This window comes from Elephas maximus, chromosome 19 (genome assembly GCF_024166365.1).
Source record: "Elephas maximus indicus isolate mEleMax1 chromosome 19, mEleMax1 primary haplotype, whole genome shotgun sequence".
Classification (NCBI taxonomy): Eukaryota; Metazoa; Chordata; class Mammalia; order Proboscidea; family Elephantidae; genus Elephas; species Elephas maximus.
In genome coordinates this window covers 55,105,819-55,125,447 of record NC_064837.1, presented here as the reverse complement: position 1 = coordinate 55,125,447, position 19,629 = coordinate 55,105,819, and the positions used below count along the sequence as shown (strand labels likewise).

Genomic DNA, 19,629 nt, shown 5'->3' with positions numbered 1-19,629 from the left:
AGGAGGAGCACGCAGGGCAGAGATGGAAAGAGAGTGGCCAGATGGGGTAGGCTACACTCTTCCTTCAAGAAGAAAGGCCGTGAGTAGTGTGGGATGTGGAGAGAGAGTCAGGAAAGCCAGCTGAGAAGACGCCCCTGGGTCTGTCCACGGGAGGCATTGGTGACTCAGGCGAAGGTAGTTTCTAAAGAGCACTGGGAGTTGGGAGCCAGACTGTGCATCCCTGGTGTTTTGTGGTCCCACTTGGGCTTCTGTGAAGGGGAAATTGGGTGGTATTCAGGTCAGAAGGTCGTTGACAAGCGGAATTATGAATGGAGTGGGTGGACAACAGCCTCGGGGTCCCTCCAAGGCCACTTTTGGTCAGTGGCTTCTGTTTGGTGACAAGTGAGCTTGAGGGTCAAGTTGTACAGAGGAGTTGGTCATGGGGATGAAGGTGGTGAGGTGCATGACAGGGCTGTAGTGAATGGTGGTGGTACAACTGGGAGGGTCTGTGTGAGTGGTGGTTTTAGGTTGGCGACTGTGTGTATTGTGTGTGTGGTATGTGTGTTTTTGTGTGTTGTGTTTGCGTGTGTGTGGTATGTGTGTTGTGTGTTCTGTATGGGTGTGTTGTATGTTTTGTATGGGTGTGTTGCATATATGCTGTGTTGTATGCTGTTTGTGTATGTTGTGTGTGGTGTGTTTGCGGTGTGTGCGTTCTGTGTTGTGTGTGTTGTTTGTTGTGTGTGGTGTGTTTGTGTGATTTATGTGTTGTGTTTGGTGTGTGTATATTGTGTTTGTTGTCTGTGCCGTATGTGTTGTGTTTGTTGTGCGTGTTGTGTGTTATGTGTTGTGTATGTATTATGTTTGTTGTGTGTGTTGTATATGTATGTTTATGTGTTGTGTTTGTTGTGTATATTGTGTTTGTTGCATGAGTTGTGTGTTGTGCTTATTGTGTGTAGTGTATGTTCGTGTGTTGTGTACGTGTTGTGTGTGGTGTGTGTGTATGTGTTCTGTTTGTTGTGTGTGGTGTGTGTTGTTTGTTGTATGTGGTGTGCGTTTGTTGTATGTGGTGTGTGTTGTTTGATGTATATGCTGTGTGCTGTTTGCTGTGTGTGGTGTGTTTGTGTGTAGTGTATGTATGTGTTGTGTGTGTTCCATTTGCTGTGTGTGGTGTGTGTTTGTGTGTGTTGTGTGTATGTGTTGTGTTTGTGTGGTGTAGGGGGTGCTCCCACACACACAATGGGACCAATGAGCAGCTGAGGAATAGGGTCAGCAGGAATGAGCAGAGTCATCCCCGTGGAAACACAACTCCTGGTGATGGGTAGGGAGCAGCTGGGGAGCAGACACGGGTGGGAGTGGCCAGCTCTGCCCAATGGCTCCTGCCTCTCCCTGGGCCACCCTTCCCACCTGTTGGCCAAGCCTGAGAAAATGCCCATGCTGGCTGGGGCAGGGGCACTTCTGTGAGCATCTGGGCCAGCTGTAAGGGGGCTGCCCCCTGGGTGTAGCTGTGGGAGGCTCTGGGGGGTCTATCCAGGTCCCTGTGGGAGATGGCTGGCTGGAGGGGGCAGTCTGTCTGTGTGGCCCTTGCAGTAGCTGCATGTGATGGGGCTGCAGTGATCTCCCTGTGCGTACCTGCTGATGTGGGCCATTCTTCCAAGGCCATTTGTGATACGTGTGATTACCACCTCCCTTCCACAGACAGCTGGCTTAGGAGGGCTGGGCAGAAGGCCAGAGGGGCTAGGAGAGGCCTGGGAACTGACCCAGGAGACACAGCTGACAGTCTTCACAGGCTCAAATGCTCCTGATGGGTGCCCCTTCCCCTGTCCAGTTCATGCACAACCACCCGCTGAAAGCAGGCACTGGGGGCTCTGGCCCTACACCCACCATTGGAAATGTCTATCTCCTTGGCCCCCCTTCCCCCTTCTGTGTTAGCCTCTGGAGGCTCTCCTGATGGAGAGTGCTGTTGGGAACCTCTGCAGGGCCCAGGGCCTTCCCATCTTCCCACTCCCAGCCCAACACCAAGTTTCCCTAAAGCTCAGGAAAGGAAACCTTACATCTCAGAGGCATAGTCCAACAGGGTGCCGATAAGGCGCAGAATGACATTCCGAGGCACCACAAATATGAGAGACACCTAAGGCAGCCAGACAAGAGAAGAGAGGGCATTTCTGCTGATGTGTGGCAGCTATCAACGTCTATTCATCTTGAAATTGGGTGGGCGGGGGGCGGGGGGGCGCAATTTAGAGATTGCCCCTGGGCGCTTGTTATCCTTGCTACATCTTTCTTTTCCCTTCCTTCCAACCCAGGGAGGGCCTGTACAGGCAGATGTGTCATGTTCTTCTTTCCCATGCCCCTGGCATACATCAGTAATCAATCACAGCAGTCTTTCCTTCTGGATCTGGGTGCCATCAGTGGTTTCTACCCAGAGCTCCAGACAGCCAGTATCTGCTAACCCAAGTCAGCCCTCAAGATAAAATCCATTTGCCGTTTCTGCCTTAGGCTGTTCCCCTAGAGCCCTCATTTCACTCCTGACTCCCTTCCCCCTCCCTCCCGTGTAGGGGGTCACTGTTGCCACAGCAAGCTGTGGTTCTCTCTCTGTCCCTGCAGGCTGAAGCCACGCAGTTCCTGGAGTTTGGGCCAAGAAGGTGGTTGAGGACACTGGGGCTTTGGCCCCAAGTCCCCAAGGCCGAAGAGGCTCTAGCTTGGTTTGCTATCAGTCCTGAGGGCAGCCGACCCCGCTGCCGGGGACAGTGAAGTACGGGGCCCAGGGTGGGGGGATGCTCTTGTGTCCAGCACCTGAGCAGCAGCTGCGACCCCATCCTGCAGGCACCTCTTCCGACTCTAGGCAGGGCCCGCACACCGGCCTCCCAGGCCTGTCCCTGGGCAGGCAGGAGGCAAATAGCAGACAGCAGGCGGACGCCGGTGTGGCCGCCCAGCACCCTGAGGGCTGCACACTGCAGCTGCCCGGCTGCCCACTGCCCTCCTGGCCCCTGAGCCTAGGATGCAAAGATGGCCAGAATGTCTCTGGCAACCCTGGTGCCTCTAGGCGCTGACTGCCTGCACCCCTTTACCCGGGAGTCCCTGGCTGCCATAGAACAGCGGGCCAGAGAGGAAGAAGCCCGGCAGCTGCGCAACAAGCAGATGGAGATCGAGGACTCCGAGCGCCAGCCACGCAGTGACCTAGAGGCCGGCAAGAACCTACCCCTCATCTATGGTGACCCCCCACCAGAGGTCATCGGCATCCCCCTGGAGGACCTGGACCCCTACTACTGTGACAAGAAGGTCTGGGCCTGAGCAGGCTCCCTCTGTCTGTCTGTGTCCATCCATCTCTCTGTCCCCAGGCCTCATGAGCTCTCTCCCTGCCACAGACCTTCATTGTGCTCAACAAGGGCAAGGCCATCTTCCGCTTCTCCGCCGCACCTGCTCTTTACGTGCTAAGCCCCTTCAGCAGCATCAGGCGTGGTGCCATCAAAGTGCTCATCCACTCATATCCTGCCCAAGTGGAGTGAGAGCGGGGTGGGGCGGGGGCAGGGATGGGCAAAGCAAGGTATTCTGTCTGCCTCCCCTTCCCACCTGCTCCCTCACTTTCCTTGACCCTCCCCGCAACGCTGTTCAGCATGTTCATCATGATCACAATCTTGAGCAACTGTGTGTTCATGACCATGAGCGACCCACCTCCCTGGTCCAAGAATGTGGAGTAAGTACCTCCCTCCCCCACCTCGAGCATCCCAGCCCTGGGACACAGCCTGTCCCGAGTCTGCACCTCTGACTATGCTCAGAGTGACACTGCTCTTGTCTTCCAGGGTGACACACACTGTCATACCTATCAATGTCTTAAGGCCCCAGGGTGACACACACTGTCACTGTCACCCCCATCAACGTCCTCAGCCCCCTCTGTGGCACATTTCACTTCTGGGAGGTCCACCCCAACGCACACACCTGCACCTGAGTGTGACATGCCTGGCCGGCCCTCTCCCCACCAGGTATACCTTCACAGGGATCTACACCTTTGAGTCCCTCATCAAGATACTGGCCCGAGGCTTCTGCATTGACGACTTCACATTCCTCCGGGACCCCTGGAACTGGCTGGACTTCAGCGTCATCATGATGGCGTGAGCAGGGGTCCAGGGGCATCCTGAGGCTGGAGTGGATGAAGGAAGGAGGCTAGGCTTCCGAGGGCAGCTGACTGGGCTGAACCTCACAGAGGGGGGAGCTGCAGGGACTCCCTGACCAGTTGTGCAGATTGTGAGCTGTGCAATTCTGGGAGCTACCACTCCCAGGCTCTAGCTTCAAGACTCTCCTGATGCCCCTTCCTGTACAACCACGCATAGCAGCTGTAATCCACAGTCCCAGGCCCCTCACTTACTGGGAAAGTTGGGCTAGCCTTGCCACCCCTATGCCCCAGCAGCAAAGCTCCCACACTGTCTTTCCCACTCTCAGGCCCCGATAGAAACCTTGGGGTATCTGGACTGCCCCTCAAACCCCGGTGGTAACCCCAACTATAAGGATTCCTGGGCCTGGAGAAGCCCTGATTTCTGCCCTACAGCCTACTCCGCCTCTGACACAGCCCCTATCCCAACCCCTCTGCCCAGGTACCTCACGGAGTTTGTGGATTTGGGCAACATCTCAGCCCTGAGGACCTTCCGAGTGCTGCGGGCCCTGAAGACCATCACAGTCATCCCAGGTACTAGGGCAGTGCAGGGACCCTCTGCCTGGGCCAGCGGGCTGCCCCATACTCAGGCAGGAGCCTGACACTCACATTCCAGGAACCTGACTCAGGATCACAACACACCAAAGCCTGGACACAGAGGGACCCTGTGGCCAGAGAGGGGAAGGGGCCCAGGCAGGAAGACCACCTGGCAAGGTGGTTATGAGCACAGACTCTGGGCTGCCTGGGTTCGATTCTCGCCTGACCTCGGGCAAGTGGTTTCACCTGTTTGTGCCTCAGTTTCCTTATCTGTAAAAAGGTGGATAATAATAGTACCCACTGATTGGGTTGTTAAGAGAGTTAAGCATGTTAATAGCTATAAGGTGCTTAGAACAGTGCCTGACACATAGTCTGTGATATGTACATGTGTGTTAATAAAATAAGCAATGGGACAGAGCAGAGGCCTCCACCTGAGAGAGAGACACAAAGGGAATGGATGATGGAAAGTCCCAGCCCTCCAGACTCAATTAGGAACACACCACACACCCACTGAGCAAGGAGTCCAGGGCAGTTCCAAAGTAATGCAACAGGGAGCACGAAATAAATAGAATCTGGATCATCTCAACCCTCAAAAAAGCCTGTGGAGAAATTAGAGGTGGCTCAGTCAAGGGAGAGAAAGACAATATGACAATGGTGGAGAACAGGATTCTGGGAGAAGGGGAAATTGTTAAATCTTAATGCTAGAAAGGACCACAGCCGTTACCAGTTGCCAGTGAGACAACCCCAGCTCCTGGTGACCCCATGTGTGTCAGAGTAGACCTGTGCTCCATAGGGTTTTCAATGGCTGGTTTTTCAGAAATAAATCACCGGGCCTTTCTTCTGAAGTGACTCTGGGTGGAGTCAAACGTCCAACCTTTCAGTTAGGAGGGGAGCTTGGTAAACATTTGCACCACCCAGGGACCGCAGAAAGTACCTTGGGTCTCTTCTAGTATTGCAGCTGAGGCAGGGAGATTCTGAGAGATGAAATGCTTACCGGAGGCCGCACAGCACGGAGGCCACCAAGCCAAAGTCAAGCCTTACCTCTGTGCCTTGCTTGCAGCATCCTCGGGCTTCAGAGGGTGTTTAGAAGAAGGCTGCTGAGCATTTGTTTTCTACATCAGGATAAGAAAAGGAAATGAGCTAATATTGAGAGACACCATGATTAGGCCCAAGGAAGAAGTTGTGGCTCCTCCCTAGACAAGGGGACTCTCCCTGAAATTTCTTAAGAACTGTGTATGCCTTTATCTGTCCAAAGCGGCAGACTTTTGAGATCTGGTCAAGGTCGTCTAGAGCTTCTCAGAGTGAACCCTACTGTTCCTCCAGAGTTAATAAGCCTTATAAGAAAAAAGCCTCTGTGGTCAAATAAGCTAAGGAAACATGGTATTAAACAAAGTTAAGCAGTATTTGTTTCTGTAGGACTTTTCAGAGCCTTTAATGGGGTACTGTAAGTAATGATTCTCCAAGAATGGAATATAGAGTGCGACCTTTCCCAAACACATTGCTTAACCCCCCTTTTTAAGCAAACAACTTGGAGATTAGTGTTCTGTGGTGCACACTTTGGGAGTGCTCACCTAGCGACATTTAATAAGATCTGCTCGTGCCTTTTTAGGAGTCTCTGGGTGGTGCAAACAGTTAACATGTTCGACTACTAACCGAAAGGTTGGAGGTTGGAGTCCACCCATAGGCACCTTGAAAGAAAGGCCTAGTGATCTACCCCCAGAAAATCAGTCATTGCAAACCCTATGGAGCAGAATTCTGCTCTGACACACCTGGGATTGCCATGAGTTGAAATTCAGTCAAGTGGTTTTGTGTGGCTTTTGGGTGTGTGTGTGTGTGCCTTAGGTGAAAGTTTACAGAGCAAATTAGTTTCTCATTAAACAATTAATACACGAATTGTTTTGTGACATTGGTTGCCAACCCCACAACGTATCAACACTCTCCCCTTCTCCACCCCAGGTTCTCTGTTTCCATTTGTCCAGTTTTCCTGTCCCTTCCTGCCTTCTCATCTTTGCTTTTGGGCTGGTGCGCCCATATAGCCTCGTATACACGACTGAACTACAAAGCACTTTCCTCGTGTGTGTTATTGTTTGCCCTATAGACCAGGTTTTGTGTGCTTTTGAGGAGCCCAATAGGTGGGGCAACAGCCCATTGAGCCTCGACAGTCCATTCGACTCATGGGTGAGACGCTTGGCAATTCAAAGGCTCTAGGGTGAGGACATGATCAGAAAAAGGGGGAGGGGCTAATTTTTGTTCGCCAAAATATACACAATAAAACGTACACCACTTCAACCATTTCTACAACGCACAATTCAGTGACATTAGTTACATTCTTTACGTTGTGCCTCCTTTGTCCACAACCTTTTCCAAACTACTTCATCATCAACACAAACTCACTGCAGAAGGGTAGGATCCCTTTGGGAAGGCTTCCAGGAAGTGGTGCCTAGTAAGTCAAACCTTAAAGGAGATGGGGATGCGGGCAGGGGTATAACTTATTACCCTGCCTTGTCCTCCCGTGACCCTAACACCCTTACTCTCTCTATGGCCAGGCCTGAAGACGATCGTAGGGGCCCTGATCCAGTCGGTAAAAAAGCTGTCAGATGTCATGATCCTCACCGTCTTCTGCCTGAGTGTCTTTGCCCTGGTGGGGCTGCAGCTCTTCATGGGAAACCTGAGGCAGAAGTGTGTGCGCTGGCCCCCGCCCTTCAATGATACCAACACCACGTGGTACGGCAATGATACATGGTATGGCAATGACACGTGGTACGGCAATGACACATGGTACAACAACGACACATGGTACAGCAATGACACATGGAACAGCCATGAGAGTTGGGTCAGCAACTTCACCTTTGACTGGGATGCCTACATCAATGATGAAGGTAAGGATGGCAGATAGGGTGCAAGTGGCGCCTGTTGGAGCCCCTTCCCCAGCTTCTTGTGAGATAAACATCATGGCCAACTGGACTTATATCCATGGATGGCACAAGCAGTTTATGATCAGCTAGTAACCTAAAGGCTGGTGGTTTGAACCCATCCAGCAGCATCATGGAAGAAAGCCCTGATGATCTGCTTCCATAACGATTACAGCCAAGGAAACCCAATGGAGCAGTTCTCCTCTGAAACACATGGAGTCACCATGGCTCAGAATCGACAGCAACGGGTTTTTTGTCTTTTTTGATAGTCCTTATTCCCTCACCTGGGCACTCCCTATCCTCTTTCATCACACTGTTTGTTCACATCCTGGTAGGGCCACCACTGGGTACCCACACACCCACATTGTATTCACACGCCCATACACAACAGGCACACTCACGACACACATTCTCACACAGCCACTATTAGTCCATACAGTGCCTTCATGCAAATTAGAAAAAGCTGCCTCTTCTCAGCCTGGCGTCCTGCATTCTAGCCGCAGCTGTCCCCTGAGTCAGGTGTCCTGTGCAGGTACGTGGTAGTACCGTGAGCACACATACACATTCCTCCCCTCTCTCTTTGTGCCCCATGTCCTTCCTTAACAACCACACTAGGCACTGAGCTTGGAGCTGAGCTACCTGCAAGGTACCTACCCAGAGGCCAGCTCTGTGTATTGGAACTTGGGGCTGCCCTAAGGAGGAGGAAGGAGCACCTAGGGAGCATCCATTTGGTGTAGATGGTCCACGCAGACGTGTCCACAGGTGTGAAATGGGTATGTGTGCTCACAGTGTATACATGTGGGTAACATGCCTCCTTTGTGGCCTCTGACTCCCAAAGGGAACTATTATTTCCTGGAGGGCTCCAACGACGCCCTGCTTTGTGGGAACAGCAGTGACGCTGGGTGAGTGAAGCTGGGGAAGGAACAAGGCACCCCTGGGGCCTGGGGAGATAGGGGCAGAGTCAGGAGAAGGAACTGGGGTGGGTGGGAGTGCAAGGGAAAACCCAGGGGCATGGATGCAGCACTTCCCTGTTTTCAGGGGCACAGGCAGAACAGAAGGATTTTTCCCTTGGGGTTCCCCATCACTGTTCCCCATTTGGATCTCCTCTCTCTCCCTAAACCCAGTCCCCCATCCCATCCCTAGGCACTGCCCCGAGGGTTATGAGTGCATCAAGGCTGGACGGAACCCCAACTATGGCTACACCAGCTACGACACCTTCAGCTGGGCCTTCCTGGCTCTCTTCCGCCTCATGACACAGGACTATTGGGAGAACCTCTTCCAGCTGGTACAGCAGCCCTCACCCTGCCCCTCTGTCCCTGCAGCCACCCCCCTTCAGGATGGTCAAGCCCCCAACAGGGGCCGTCTCCTTCAGGGAATCCCTCAGTGCTCTCTGACATGGGCACCTGCCAGATCCCAGCCGCCACCTTTTCTTCCTTCTCCACCTTTGCCTTAAGAGCTGAGGTGTGGGCCCCAGTCCTCACAGTAGCGCACATTAGAAACTCAATTTTTCTCAAACACGTTTATTTCAGCTTCTGCTGTCTGTGGGGCAGACAGGATGAGTCAGGAGCAACAGTGCCTTCTGGTGCCTGCTGATGTTTCTAACACTGAAGGTGTTAATAATAACAGCGATGGCCAGTATCCGTGGAGCTCTTACTAGGTGTCAAAGCTAGGGTTCAAGCTGATCCCAAAGCCCATGTTCACCATTTTCTATCCTGACTCTCTGATCTGGGGGTGACTGGCTGGGGTCCTCAAAGTTCTGAGCCAGGGTATCAGGAAAGTCTGGGTTCCAAGTGTATACTCTGAAGCTCCCTGGAACGTGGTTTAGCCTGTAAAGGATGTCCATACAGTGCCTCAAAGGTCCTCAAATCCCCAGGCTCTGTGAGGAACCCTTTGTTTACCCCTCCGGGCAATGGGGGTGTGGAAAAAAGAGCAGTGGGTAAAAGAGAGCAGAATAGAAGTGGGATGCCATGTGACACCCCTCTTCCCTCATCCCCAGACCCTGCGAGCAGCCGGCAAGACCTACATGATCTTCTTCGTGGTCATCATTTTCCTGGGCTCCTTCTACCTCATCAACCTGATCCTGGCAGTGGTGGCCATGGCGTATGCTGAACAGAACGAGGCCACGCTGGCCGAGGCCCGCGAGAAAGAGGAGGAGTTTCAGCAAATGCTAGAGAAGTTCAAAAAGCAACAGGAGGAACTAGAGAAGGTCTGGACTCAGGGAGAGGAGGCCAAGGACCCAGGGGGCTCGCTGACCCTCAGCCTGGGCTGCTTGGCTACTGGCTACCCCCAGACAGGCTGAGGGTGAGGGAGGGGCAGGGGGCAGGGGTTTCGAAGCAGGAGGAGCAGAAGGCCCCAGGCTAGGGGCTTTGATGGAATAGCTGACATCCATGCAGTAGAAAGGGTATTTTTCTGCTCTGTGCCTCAGCTTCCCTACCTGCAACAAAGAATCTGGAGTTGATCAACCTTAATTCAAATATCTCTGGCTTTGTGATTCTTTCTGGGCAGCACACGGGTCCGAGCTGAGGGAAAGGTTGAGTCCTGGTGAGGCCCAAAGGGCAGCTGCCCGTTTTCTTACCATCATGTCAAGTGCAGGGGTTTGTCAGGGTATCAGAGTTGAGGGTCTTCAGGGCTGAGGGTCCTCTGTCACTCTGGTCCCTTCCCTGCTACCCTCGCCCTGGAAGTTAGGCCTTGCCCTCACCTGATCCCCCAACTAGGCTCGGCACAGGCCAAGAAAAGGAGCCAGGGTCAATTTGTCCATCCCCCCGGCTCAAAGCTGGACTTCATGCCCGCCTCCCTTGCTGGTCTGCAGGCCAAGGCCGCCCAAGCTCTGGAAGGTGGGGAGGCAGATCGGGACCCAGCCCACGGCAAAGACTGCAATGGTAGTGTGGACACGGGCCCGGGGGAGAAGGGGCCCCCGCGGCAGAGCTGCGGCGCAGACAGTGCAGTCTCGGATGCCATGGATGGTGAGTGCCCTGCATCCTGGGCCCATCCTACCCTGCTTGTCTGCCCATCCAGGCCACTCGGCTCCTAAAGGAGCAGGGTGTGGTCCAGCCAGGCCCAGCTCCAGGATGACAGTAACTTAATCTTGGCATGGAAGAAATGGCTGTGATAAATATAGTTTTGGCTTCACCTGGCCCAGCTCTGGCTGCAAGGCCCAGCCACTGCGGAAACTGGGGGCTTCCGGGAGGGCCTGGGGGCTGCCAAGACAATGGGGAAGGACAGGCTAATAATACTAACCAGGAAGGCTCAACCTTCCGGAAATCGGAGCTGCTGCTCCTCAAGTATCCTCTGGTTAGAAGTTAAATGTCAACAAATTCTGCCCAGGTAGAGTCACAGATTCCCCAAATCCCTGCCCCCTTCCCCCCCAGTGTCAGGAGAAGAATAGGATGGGGTAACATGAGGAGAATGGATAGACAGCTAGATGAGCTGAACGATTAATGATGGGGGGAGGGATGTGGGTAGATGAGAGGGAGGAAGGGAGGAAGAAAGGAGGAAGGGAGAGAAGGAAGGGAGGGAGGAGGGAAGAAAGGAAATCTGACACAGACTATGGAACTGCTGCACCCTGTGGGTGAAGTTCAAGAACATCTGGTCCCCTACCCCAGGCCAGCTTGCCTTGCACTAGGAAGGAGTTTGGGGTCCTAGAGGACTTTTTGCCAACCTCTCAAGGGCATGATCTCACCTGACCCTATATGGCGGGCATCCAGATGTCTGTCTGTCTGTGTGCCCCGAATGCTGAGGTACAGCCAGCCGAGGCTGGAGCCCGCCCAGGTGTTCCAGGGTTCAGACAGTGTTTGGGCACCTGCAGTAGCACTGGAAGGGAACAGGGTTAGAATCAGACTAGAACCGGCTGCAGCCTCTCAGAGAGGTTCAGGTTACTAATTCCTGGGTGGGGGCCAGGTCAGATGGCCCCCACCCCTGGGGTGCCCCAATCGTGCAGTCAACCCTGGGCCTCCGTGGGGCTGCCACTGCTCCAGTCCCCATTCTTCGTCTATGAACTGGGACTCGCTAGTCCTATTTACCGCACAAGTGTATGATGCTCCTTAAACGAGGCCATGCCTACAGCAGGGCGAGGACGGTGGAGGGCCTGAAAGGCCTGGCTAAGGAGCAGCGTCATCCCGTAGGCCTTACAGAGCCCCCAGGGCTTTAGAGTTGGGGGCAAGAGCAGGGCGTGTTTCCAGAAAGCCACTCTGGTGACAAAGGATGGACTGGCTCTGATAGTCTGGAGGGGCCGCAGTGGGGAGGGAGAGCCCTCGGGTGGGGGGGTCTCAGTCTGCCCTGAGTGGAGCTGCCCAGCAGCAGGTGAAATGGGGACCCAACCCCCCGCAGCGGCCTCCCTCTCCCACCTCTCCCTGGGACCGCTGGGGGGCCCAGCCTGAGATATTAGGGCTTCTCCTAGGCCAGAATCACAAGTCCTCGCCCTGGGGGAGATGGGAGGAGTCAGATGGCCAGCGCTAACTGAGAGGCGGGGTTAGTGCCAAGAAGGAGGGCCTAAAGGAGAACACTGAGGGGCGTGACTTGGAATAGGCCTTGATGAGGGGGTGGGGTTTTGAGGTGGGGCCTTAAGGGGCGGGGCCATATGGGGCGGGACTTATAGGGGCGGGGCTTTGAGGGTGGAGCACTGAAAGGCGGGGCTTGAAGTGGGCCTGGCAGAGGGGGTAGGGTTTTGAGGGTCAAAGCACTGAGGGGCGGGGCTTTCAGGGATGAAGCTTTGAACTGACGATCTCTGAAGGGTCATATAGAGGAGGGGCCTTGAGGGTGATGCACTGAAAGGCGGGGCTTGGGGTAGGCCTGGCTGAGGGGGTGCTGCGTTGAGGTGTGGGCCGCTAAAGGGTGGGGCTTGGAAGGTGGGACCGAAGATCTGGAGGAGAGAGGGGTGCGGGAAAGGGCGGGAACTCTCATTGGTTGTCTGTGTTGTGACTCCACTCCCAGAGCTGGAAGAGGCCCACCAGAAGTGCCCGCCGTGGTGGTACAAGTGCGCCCACACGGTGCTCATATGGAACTGCTGCGCTCCCTGGATGAAGTTCAAGCACATCATCTACCTGATCGTCATGGACCCCTTCGTTGACCTGGGCATCACCATCTGCATCGTGCTTAACACCCTCTTCATGGCCATGGAACATTACCCCATGACAGAGCACTTTGACCACGTGCTCACCGTGGGCAACCTGGTATGGAGGGGCCGGGGAGAGGGCAGTCATGCGGGGGCAGGCGAGCAGAGGGGTTGTCTGGGCTGTGTGGAAATATGGGCCACTACTGGGGGGCAAGTGAGGCCGCTATGAGTCCGAATGGATTAGACGGCAAGGGGCCTTTTACTTGGGGGGGGGGGCATGTGGGGACAGATGGATTATTTCCACTGTATATGGGAGACACGACTTGATATTACTAAGGAGGTTATGAGTTGACCCATGGAATGTGGAATTTGAGTTTCAGGGTATTTGGGAGCAGGAAGAGTGGAGGTGGGGTCCTGGGCTTCCAGAGGTCAGAATCCTGGGGGGCATAGGTCCCAGACCATCCATGCCCTGGTCGTCATGGGCCTGAGAAAGAGACCAAGGAACCTGCAAGTGAGGCATGTATATAGCCATGGACGCTCAGGCCCAAGAAGCCGAAGCTCACCCTGGAGGCCTCACCCCACCCCCACCCCCCTGCCTGCTATGTTTTCTCCTGAGTGGCCAGGCCATCTCCCCATCCAGCCCATCCCTGCCCTGCTATTGTTGACATGCACTGATCCGCCTGCTTATCCCTGCCCATTAGGAGCATTATCACCTCGTTGCCAGCCACGGTGGAGCCTGACAAAGGGAGAAAGCCCTCTTCCAGCCCTGGCCCTGCCCCACCCTTCCCATTTCCCTCAGTAATTTTTCCAGAACAGCAAATTGGCAAGATACTCCTCCCGCCCCAAGGTCGAGGGGAGCCCAGCGAGAGGCATGAGATTGGGACCTGGGCAGGATGAGGGCTGGGTAGGTGGCATGGAAATCAGACAGAGACCCTGGACTCCCCAGCCTAAGCAGCAGGCTTGTCCATCCCAGTGGAGGTGCCCGAGGCAGCCATGGCCAGGCGGGGATGGAGGGGCAAGGGTGTGCTCTGGACTCCGTGCACAGCTGCTGGGGCGTGTGTGATGGGCTTGGCCCACCAGCCACCCGCCCCTTGCCCACACTGCACTGCCATCTGGGCACCTGCTATGGTCAGGGACAGCTCCTGGGAGGGGCTCAGCATGTGCCCAGGCAGGCTGTGGACCCAGGGCAGCTGGTGCCTGGCAGAGGGGGGCTGTGCCCAGGAGACTTTCAGGGGCTGTGTAGCCCTCAGATCCTTGTGTCCAGGGCTGGGGGGCAGCTCTGGCCTTTTCATTGATCCCAACTTTGCCACTTTTGGCCTATACACTAGACCTCCAAGTCCATGGAGACTTTTTGGGTCCTGGGACTTCCCACCACCCAAGATAGAAAGGCTGTAGAGGTAGAGACAGTGAACCAAGCATGCCAAGAACTCAGTTTGAGACCTGACTCGTTGGCAAATGGACTGTATGACTTTCAGCTAGCCATGTAGCCTCTCTGAGCCTCAGTTTCTTAACTCTGAAACGACTGTGATAATCTCTCCCAACTTCATAGAGATTGAGTTACTAAAGAGGTCATAACGTGAGCCACAATGAATGAATGTTGACTATTAGGATTGGGTCGAGGCCCCCAAGAAGTTAAGGGATTTGCCCACGGTCACAAGGCCAGAAATTGGTGGATCCACATTTCTGGGTTGTACCGACCTCTGCCCTGTGGCATGGCCATTCTACTTCCCCTTCCCCCACCACCACCACACACACATGTGGAGTGTGGATACCACTCCTTGCCCCTCTCAGGGGTCTAGACCCCTTCCTCTCAGCCCCCACAAGCTCTGCCAGGAGGCAGGAGTAGGGCAGGAATCAACCTTCCAAGGCCCTGTGCTCCCTCAGGTTCTGTGATAGGGACCCCAACTCCACCCTGCAGGTCTTCACAGGCATTTTCACGGCTGAGATGGTACTGAAGCTGATCGCCATGGACCCCTATGAGTATTTCCAGCAGGGCTGGAACATATTCGACAGCATCATCGTCACCCTCAGCCTGGTGGAACTGGGCCTGGCCAACGTGCAGGGGCTGTCTGTGCTGCGCTCCTTCCGACTGGTGCGAGAGGCCCCCAGGGCCCAGGGCTGAGGAGGGGTGGAGTGTCCATACTAGGGAGGGTGGGCATGGGGGTGAGAAGGAGAAGCCAGAGTTCTGGGAGTAAGGTCCCCCTCTGCCCTAGTGGTTGACACTGAACCTCTCTGAACCTTTCTTACCTGTGCAACAGACAGAAAGGAGCCCTCCCTCCTTACCACACAGGGCTGCTGGGGGGAAGGGGCAAAATGACAACCCTAGGAGCTGATATTTGGGTTTGATTCCATAACAACCTCGGACGGGACTGGAGTAGGGACTTCAGCCACATATAGCGGACCTGAAAACTGAGACACTAGAAGTTCGTTAGTAGTAAGATCGAGACTCCTGAATTCGTATTCTTTCCACCACCCCATAGGAGCACTTCTTTTAACATACGGAGAGCATGAGGTGGTAGGATATGGATGTCCCCATTTAATAGAGAGGTAAACTGAGGTCTTAGATCACTCAGAGGCATGGTGTGGGCATTAGAGCTGCTCGAACTAGTTCTTTCCCTTAAGGATGGGGCTCCCTTGGGCTGGGCCTGGGGTCCCGGGGCCTCACTCACCCTTGCCCTCCCCCTGCCCGGCAGCTACGGGTCTTCAAGCTGGCCAAGTCGTGGCCAACACTGAACATGCTCATCAAGATCATCGGCAACTCAGTGGGGGCGCTGGGCAACCTGACGCTGGTGCTGGCCATCATCGTGTTCATCTTCGCCGTGGTGGGCATGCAGCTGTTTGGCAAGAGCTACAAGGAGTGTGTGTGCAAGATCGCCGCTGACTGCAGCCTGCCCCGCTGGCACATGTACGACTTCTTCCACTCCTTCCTCATCGTCTTCCGCATCCTGTGCGGCGAGTGGATTGAGACCATGTGGGACTGCATGGAGGTGGCCGGCCAGGCCATGTGCCTCACCGTCTTCCTCATGGTCATGGTCATCGGCAATCTTGTGGTGAGTGAGGCCAGCTGGATGGCTTCCCAACCTCGCCCAGGAAACCCAAGTGTACAGGACATTGCCCATTGCTTTATTTTCTTTAAAATCAGTTGTCGTTTTAGGGTCTGTGTTCTCTCGGGATGAACTGTGTGGAATTGCTGATGCTTGATGTTTTCAGCCACCCCATCTCCCAAGTGGCAATTTTATATGGTTTAATCCAATGGCTCTTAAATTTTAATGTACTTAAAAATCACCCAAGGTCCCTGGGTGGTGCAGATGGTTTGCACTCAACTACTAACCTAAAGGTTGGCATTTTAACTCACCCAGCAGTGTTGCAGAAGAAAGGCCTGGCAGTCTGCTTCCATAAAGATTATAGTAAAGGAAACCCTGTGGAGATCACTTCTACTCTGTAACACATGGGGTCGCCATGAGTCGGAATTGATTTGATGACAGTGGGTTTGGTTTTTTTACTTAAGAATCACCCAGGAGCTTCTTAAAATATCGTTTCCTGGGCCCTTGTTGTTAGTTGCTGTCGAGTCAGTTCTGACTCACGGGGACCCCATGTGTATAGAGGAGAACTGGTCCACAGGATTTTCAAGGCTGTGACCTTCCAGAAGCAGATTGCCAGGCCTTTCTTCCTATGCATCTCTGGGTGGGTTGGAACTGCCAACATTTTGGCTGCTAGTGGAGTGCCTTCCTGGGCCCTACCCCCGGAAATCCTGATTCCGCTGCTCTGGGGTGGGGCCTGGGGGTCTGCATTTCTAACAAGCGCCAGGGCGATACGATGCCACTGGTGCAGGGACCACGTTGTGATTAGCACTGTTTAGACCCAGTATTTGTGACAAAGTAAGATGATGGCTGGAGGAGCCCTGGTGGCACAATGGTTAAGTGCTCAGCTGCTAACCGAAGGTCAGCAGTTCAAACCCACCAGCTGCTCCAAGGGAGAAAAGGCCTGGCAATCCGCTCCCGTGAAGATTTCAGCCTAGGAAACCCTATGGAGCAATTCCACTCTGTCCTATAGGGTTCTATGAGTCGAAATCGACTTGATGGCACACAACAACAAGAAGGTGATAGCTGGAGGCAGACAGACATGTGTTCTAACCCACCGCTTCACCACCAGCAGTGCAACCTGGAACCATTACTGCGCAGTTCTGAGCCCGGCTAGGCTCTTTAACTGGCAAATGGAAAATGATAGGGACCTCATAGGGTGGCTGGGAGGATTCACTGATTTAGTGTCTAAAAAGGCACAGCAGGGTTGGTATCCAGGAACTGCTGGGCCTCTTGTCCTCCTCCCTCTTCTTACCTTCCTCTGTCCCTGGGACTCTAAAAAAAAAAAAAAAAAAAGGAATCAGTCCCAGGTGTTGGAGAATCCAGAAGTGGCATAAACTACACCCATCCTGCCACTTTCTGTGGTTCAGGGCTCAGCACGTGGGGCAGGAGCAGGGCAGGGAGGTAAGGGGCAGGGGCTAATGAGAAACAGGGCTGGGGCCTTAGTCCAGTTGACCGGCCTTTCTGTGGCCAGGGCCCCGAAGGCGTCTCTCCTCTCCGTGCAGACCTGGCTCCTCCCCTTCTTGAGGTGGGCGGGGAGTCATCCTGCCAGGGCCCGCAGCGCTGCACCCGGCTGCCCCCCTGCGGTAGCTGGGCGCTGCCCTGGGCAATGGGGTGGGAAGACGCCCGTCTCCACGTTCTGAAAAGGTCTGTGGAATCCTTGGGCTGCTGGGTCAGCGCTTCTCAGATATCACTGAGCTCCAGCTGGGGGCAGGGACCCGGCAGGGGGTTGGGGCTGCAGGAAGAGATGATGGGCATTGGTTCCGAGCCCCCAGGGACAGCAAGAGAGAAGGAACCCAGACTGGTTGTCCCTAGCGAGAGGGGAGAGAGGGAAGGTGCCCGGCCAGAACTTTGGGGCAGGACTGGGGGTGGGGAGTGGGGGGGTGGGTCACAGGTGCTGAGCGAAAGGTTGCAAATGTAAGGTTAAGGGCATGGGAGTGACTGAGGGGGTCTTCAGGAAGGCTCTGTCTCTGTGTGTGTGAACTCCAAAGCATTTCAAGCCCCCACATTGCCACTTACTGATGGGAAGTCATGAGCCTTGACTTCTCTGAGCCTCATTTTTCTCATCTGGAAAATGGGTTGATAACAGTGGTGACTTACTTCACTGGGTGGTCGTGAGGATTACACGATGCTTGTGGTCAAGCAAGTTCAAATATTACAGGGGCGCTGGGGTAGGACGGTGCTGGGGGCATCTTTTAGGTACCAGCCATCAATATAACTGCTCCTGGGTTTTGGGCTCCTGCCACACGCTTGGCCCTGTGCAAGGGGCTTTAAGTGCATTATCCCTAATCCACTCAATAACCCTGTGAGACCGTTACATTATCTCCACAACCCATGCTTCCCTGCCCGGAACCACACAGGGAGAAACTGACCTGGGACGGGAGCCTGAGTCAGTATAACTCCAGTAGTAACAGCAGCACCAAGAGCTATAATCGCAGTAATGGTAACGTCCACGCCACACATAACACTGATGAGAGCTGACATTCCTTTAGCGTTTACCCAGCATTCTGAGCACTCTGTGTACTCGTTCATTTAATCCTCACAACTACCCTCTGAGAGCCGTGGTATCACATCTTCATTTTATAGATGAGGAAACAAAGGCACAGGGAGGTGAATTAGTAACATGCACAGGCTCTGAACCCAAGCAGGCTGGCTCAAGTCCATAACCACTGCACCACACTGCCACTGTGCATGCCAGGCCCCTCACCCCACCCTCCTGTCACACACATGCCACCACTGACAAGCTTTTCAGGCCCAGCTCTGTGGCTCTCCCAATTTGGAGGGAGAGGAGTGGCCGAGGGAGGCAGCACTGCCTGCTCCTTGGGCACCGTCCCCTCCCACCACCCCCAGGCCTCAGGGAAGCACGTCTGCCAAGAGGCACCAGGGCGTCCTGCCAGGGAGTGTGGGGACCCGTGCCCCCTGCAGCCATGGCACTTGGGCACTTCCTCCAGGCTATTGTGAAGAACAAAAGGAAGTGACTAGGTTACACATAACCCACCCCACAGAGCCCTCAGGGGAGCATAACGTTGTCCCCCTCCCCTCTGTCCCCCACCCCCTGCCTTGCCTGGGCGGCTATTTCTGTCCCAGGCAAGAGCCGTGTGCAAACCCTGCTAATTCCCATCTCAGATGTGTTTCTGGCAACTGGACGCCTCCCGCCCGAGAAAAGGAAAGACAGACCATCAAACTTTGGTGGGGGGCAAAAGACAGATAGAGAGCCCAGGGAGAAGAATCACCCTCAGAGGATTTAAATATTTTTTGAGATATTATGCTAACATGGTAGTTAAGACAATGATGAAACAAACTTAGAGGACACTGGTGAAAGCCAGAAAGTGAGAGACACACAAAAGAGATGGTCAAGGTTAGCAGATTCTCACGTACTGGCTCCTCTACTCCCTCATACCCACTCACACACCTAGCCCCGCACCAGGCCCCCCCACAGAGTAAGAACCTGGTTCTGCCTCTGGCTGACAGAAGCCAGGGCACCCCTCACCCCAGCCACCCTTCATCCTCTTCCCCACTGCCCAGGGAGGGGTAGACTTGTGAGAGGCAGGGCTGCTGTGTTACATACCTCTGGGGGTACCATTCAATTCATATTTTAGCCCCCTAAAATTGTGCAATAACTGGAAGCCTGGGTTCTAGTCTTGACTATACTGTGTGTCCTAGGGCAAGTCACTCCACTTCTCTGGGACTCAGTTTCCTCATCCATAAAATGAGGGAGCTGGCCTCAGAGTTGAACAAACTCTTCCCTGTATGTTGTATGGCTTTCTATTTATTATTGCACACATAATAACAGCCAACTTGTTTTGAGCACCTACTGTGTGCCACAGTTGTATTGATCACTTAATCTAACAACATTGTGAGGAAGGAGGTACTATAATTATCCCCATTTTACAGGTGAGGAAACTGAGGCAGAGAAAGGTGAAGTGA

The 19,629-nt window shown here is 54.2% G+C and overlaps 1 protein-coding gene across 1 annotated transcript in view; it reads left to right on the top strand.

Annotated features, from left to right (window-relative positions):
- The first annotated feature begins 2,967 nt into the window (after positions 1-2,967).
- The window catches only part of SCN4A (sodium voltage-gated channel alpha subunit 4), a 28,646-nt gene continuing 11,984 nt past the window's right edge, over positions 2,968-19,629 (top strand). The window contains exons 1-13 of the mRNA XM_049859384.1: positions 2,968-3,255; positions 3,342-3,460; positions 3,581-3,670; positions 3,957-4,085; positions 4,566-4,657; positions 7,207-7,539; positions 8,411-8,474; positions 8,716-8,857; positions 9,569-9,778; positions 10,382-10,535; positions 12,502-12,740; positions 14,541-14,714; positions 15,316-15,672. Coding sequence (XP_049715341.1) covers positions 2,983-3,255; positions 3,342-3,460; positions 3,581-3,670; positions 3,957-4,085; positions 4,566-4,657; positions 7,207-7,539; positions 8,411-8,474; positions 8,716-8,857; positions 9,569-9,778; positions 10,382-10,535; positions 12,502-12,740; positions 14,541-14,714; positions 15,316-15,672 — 2,376 coding nt within the window. The 5' untranslated portion in view covers positions 2,968-2,982. The remainder of the gene's footprint in view (positions 3,256-3,341; positions 3,461-3,580; positions 3,671-3,956; positions 4,086-4,565; positions 4,658-7,206; positions 7,540-8,410; positions 8,475-8,715; positions 8,858-9,568; positions 9,779-10,381; positions 10,536-12,501; positions 12,741-14,540; positions 14,715-15,315; positions 15,673-19,629) is intronic.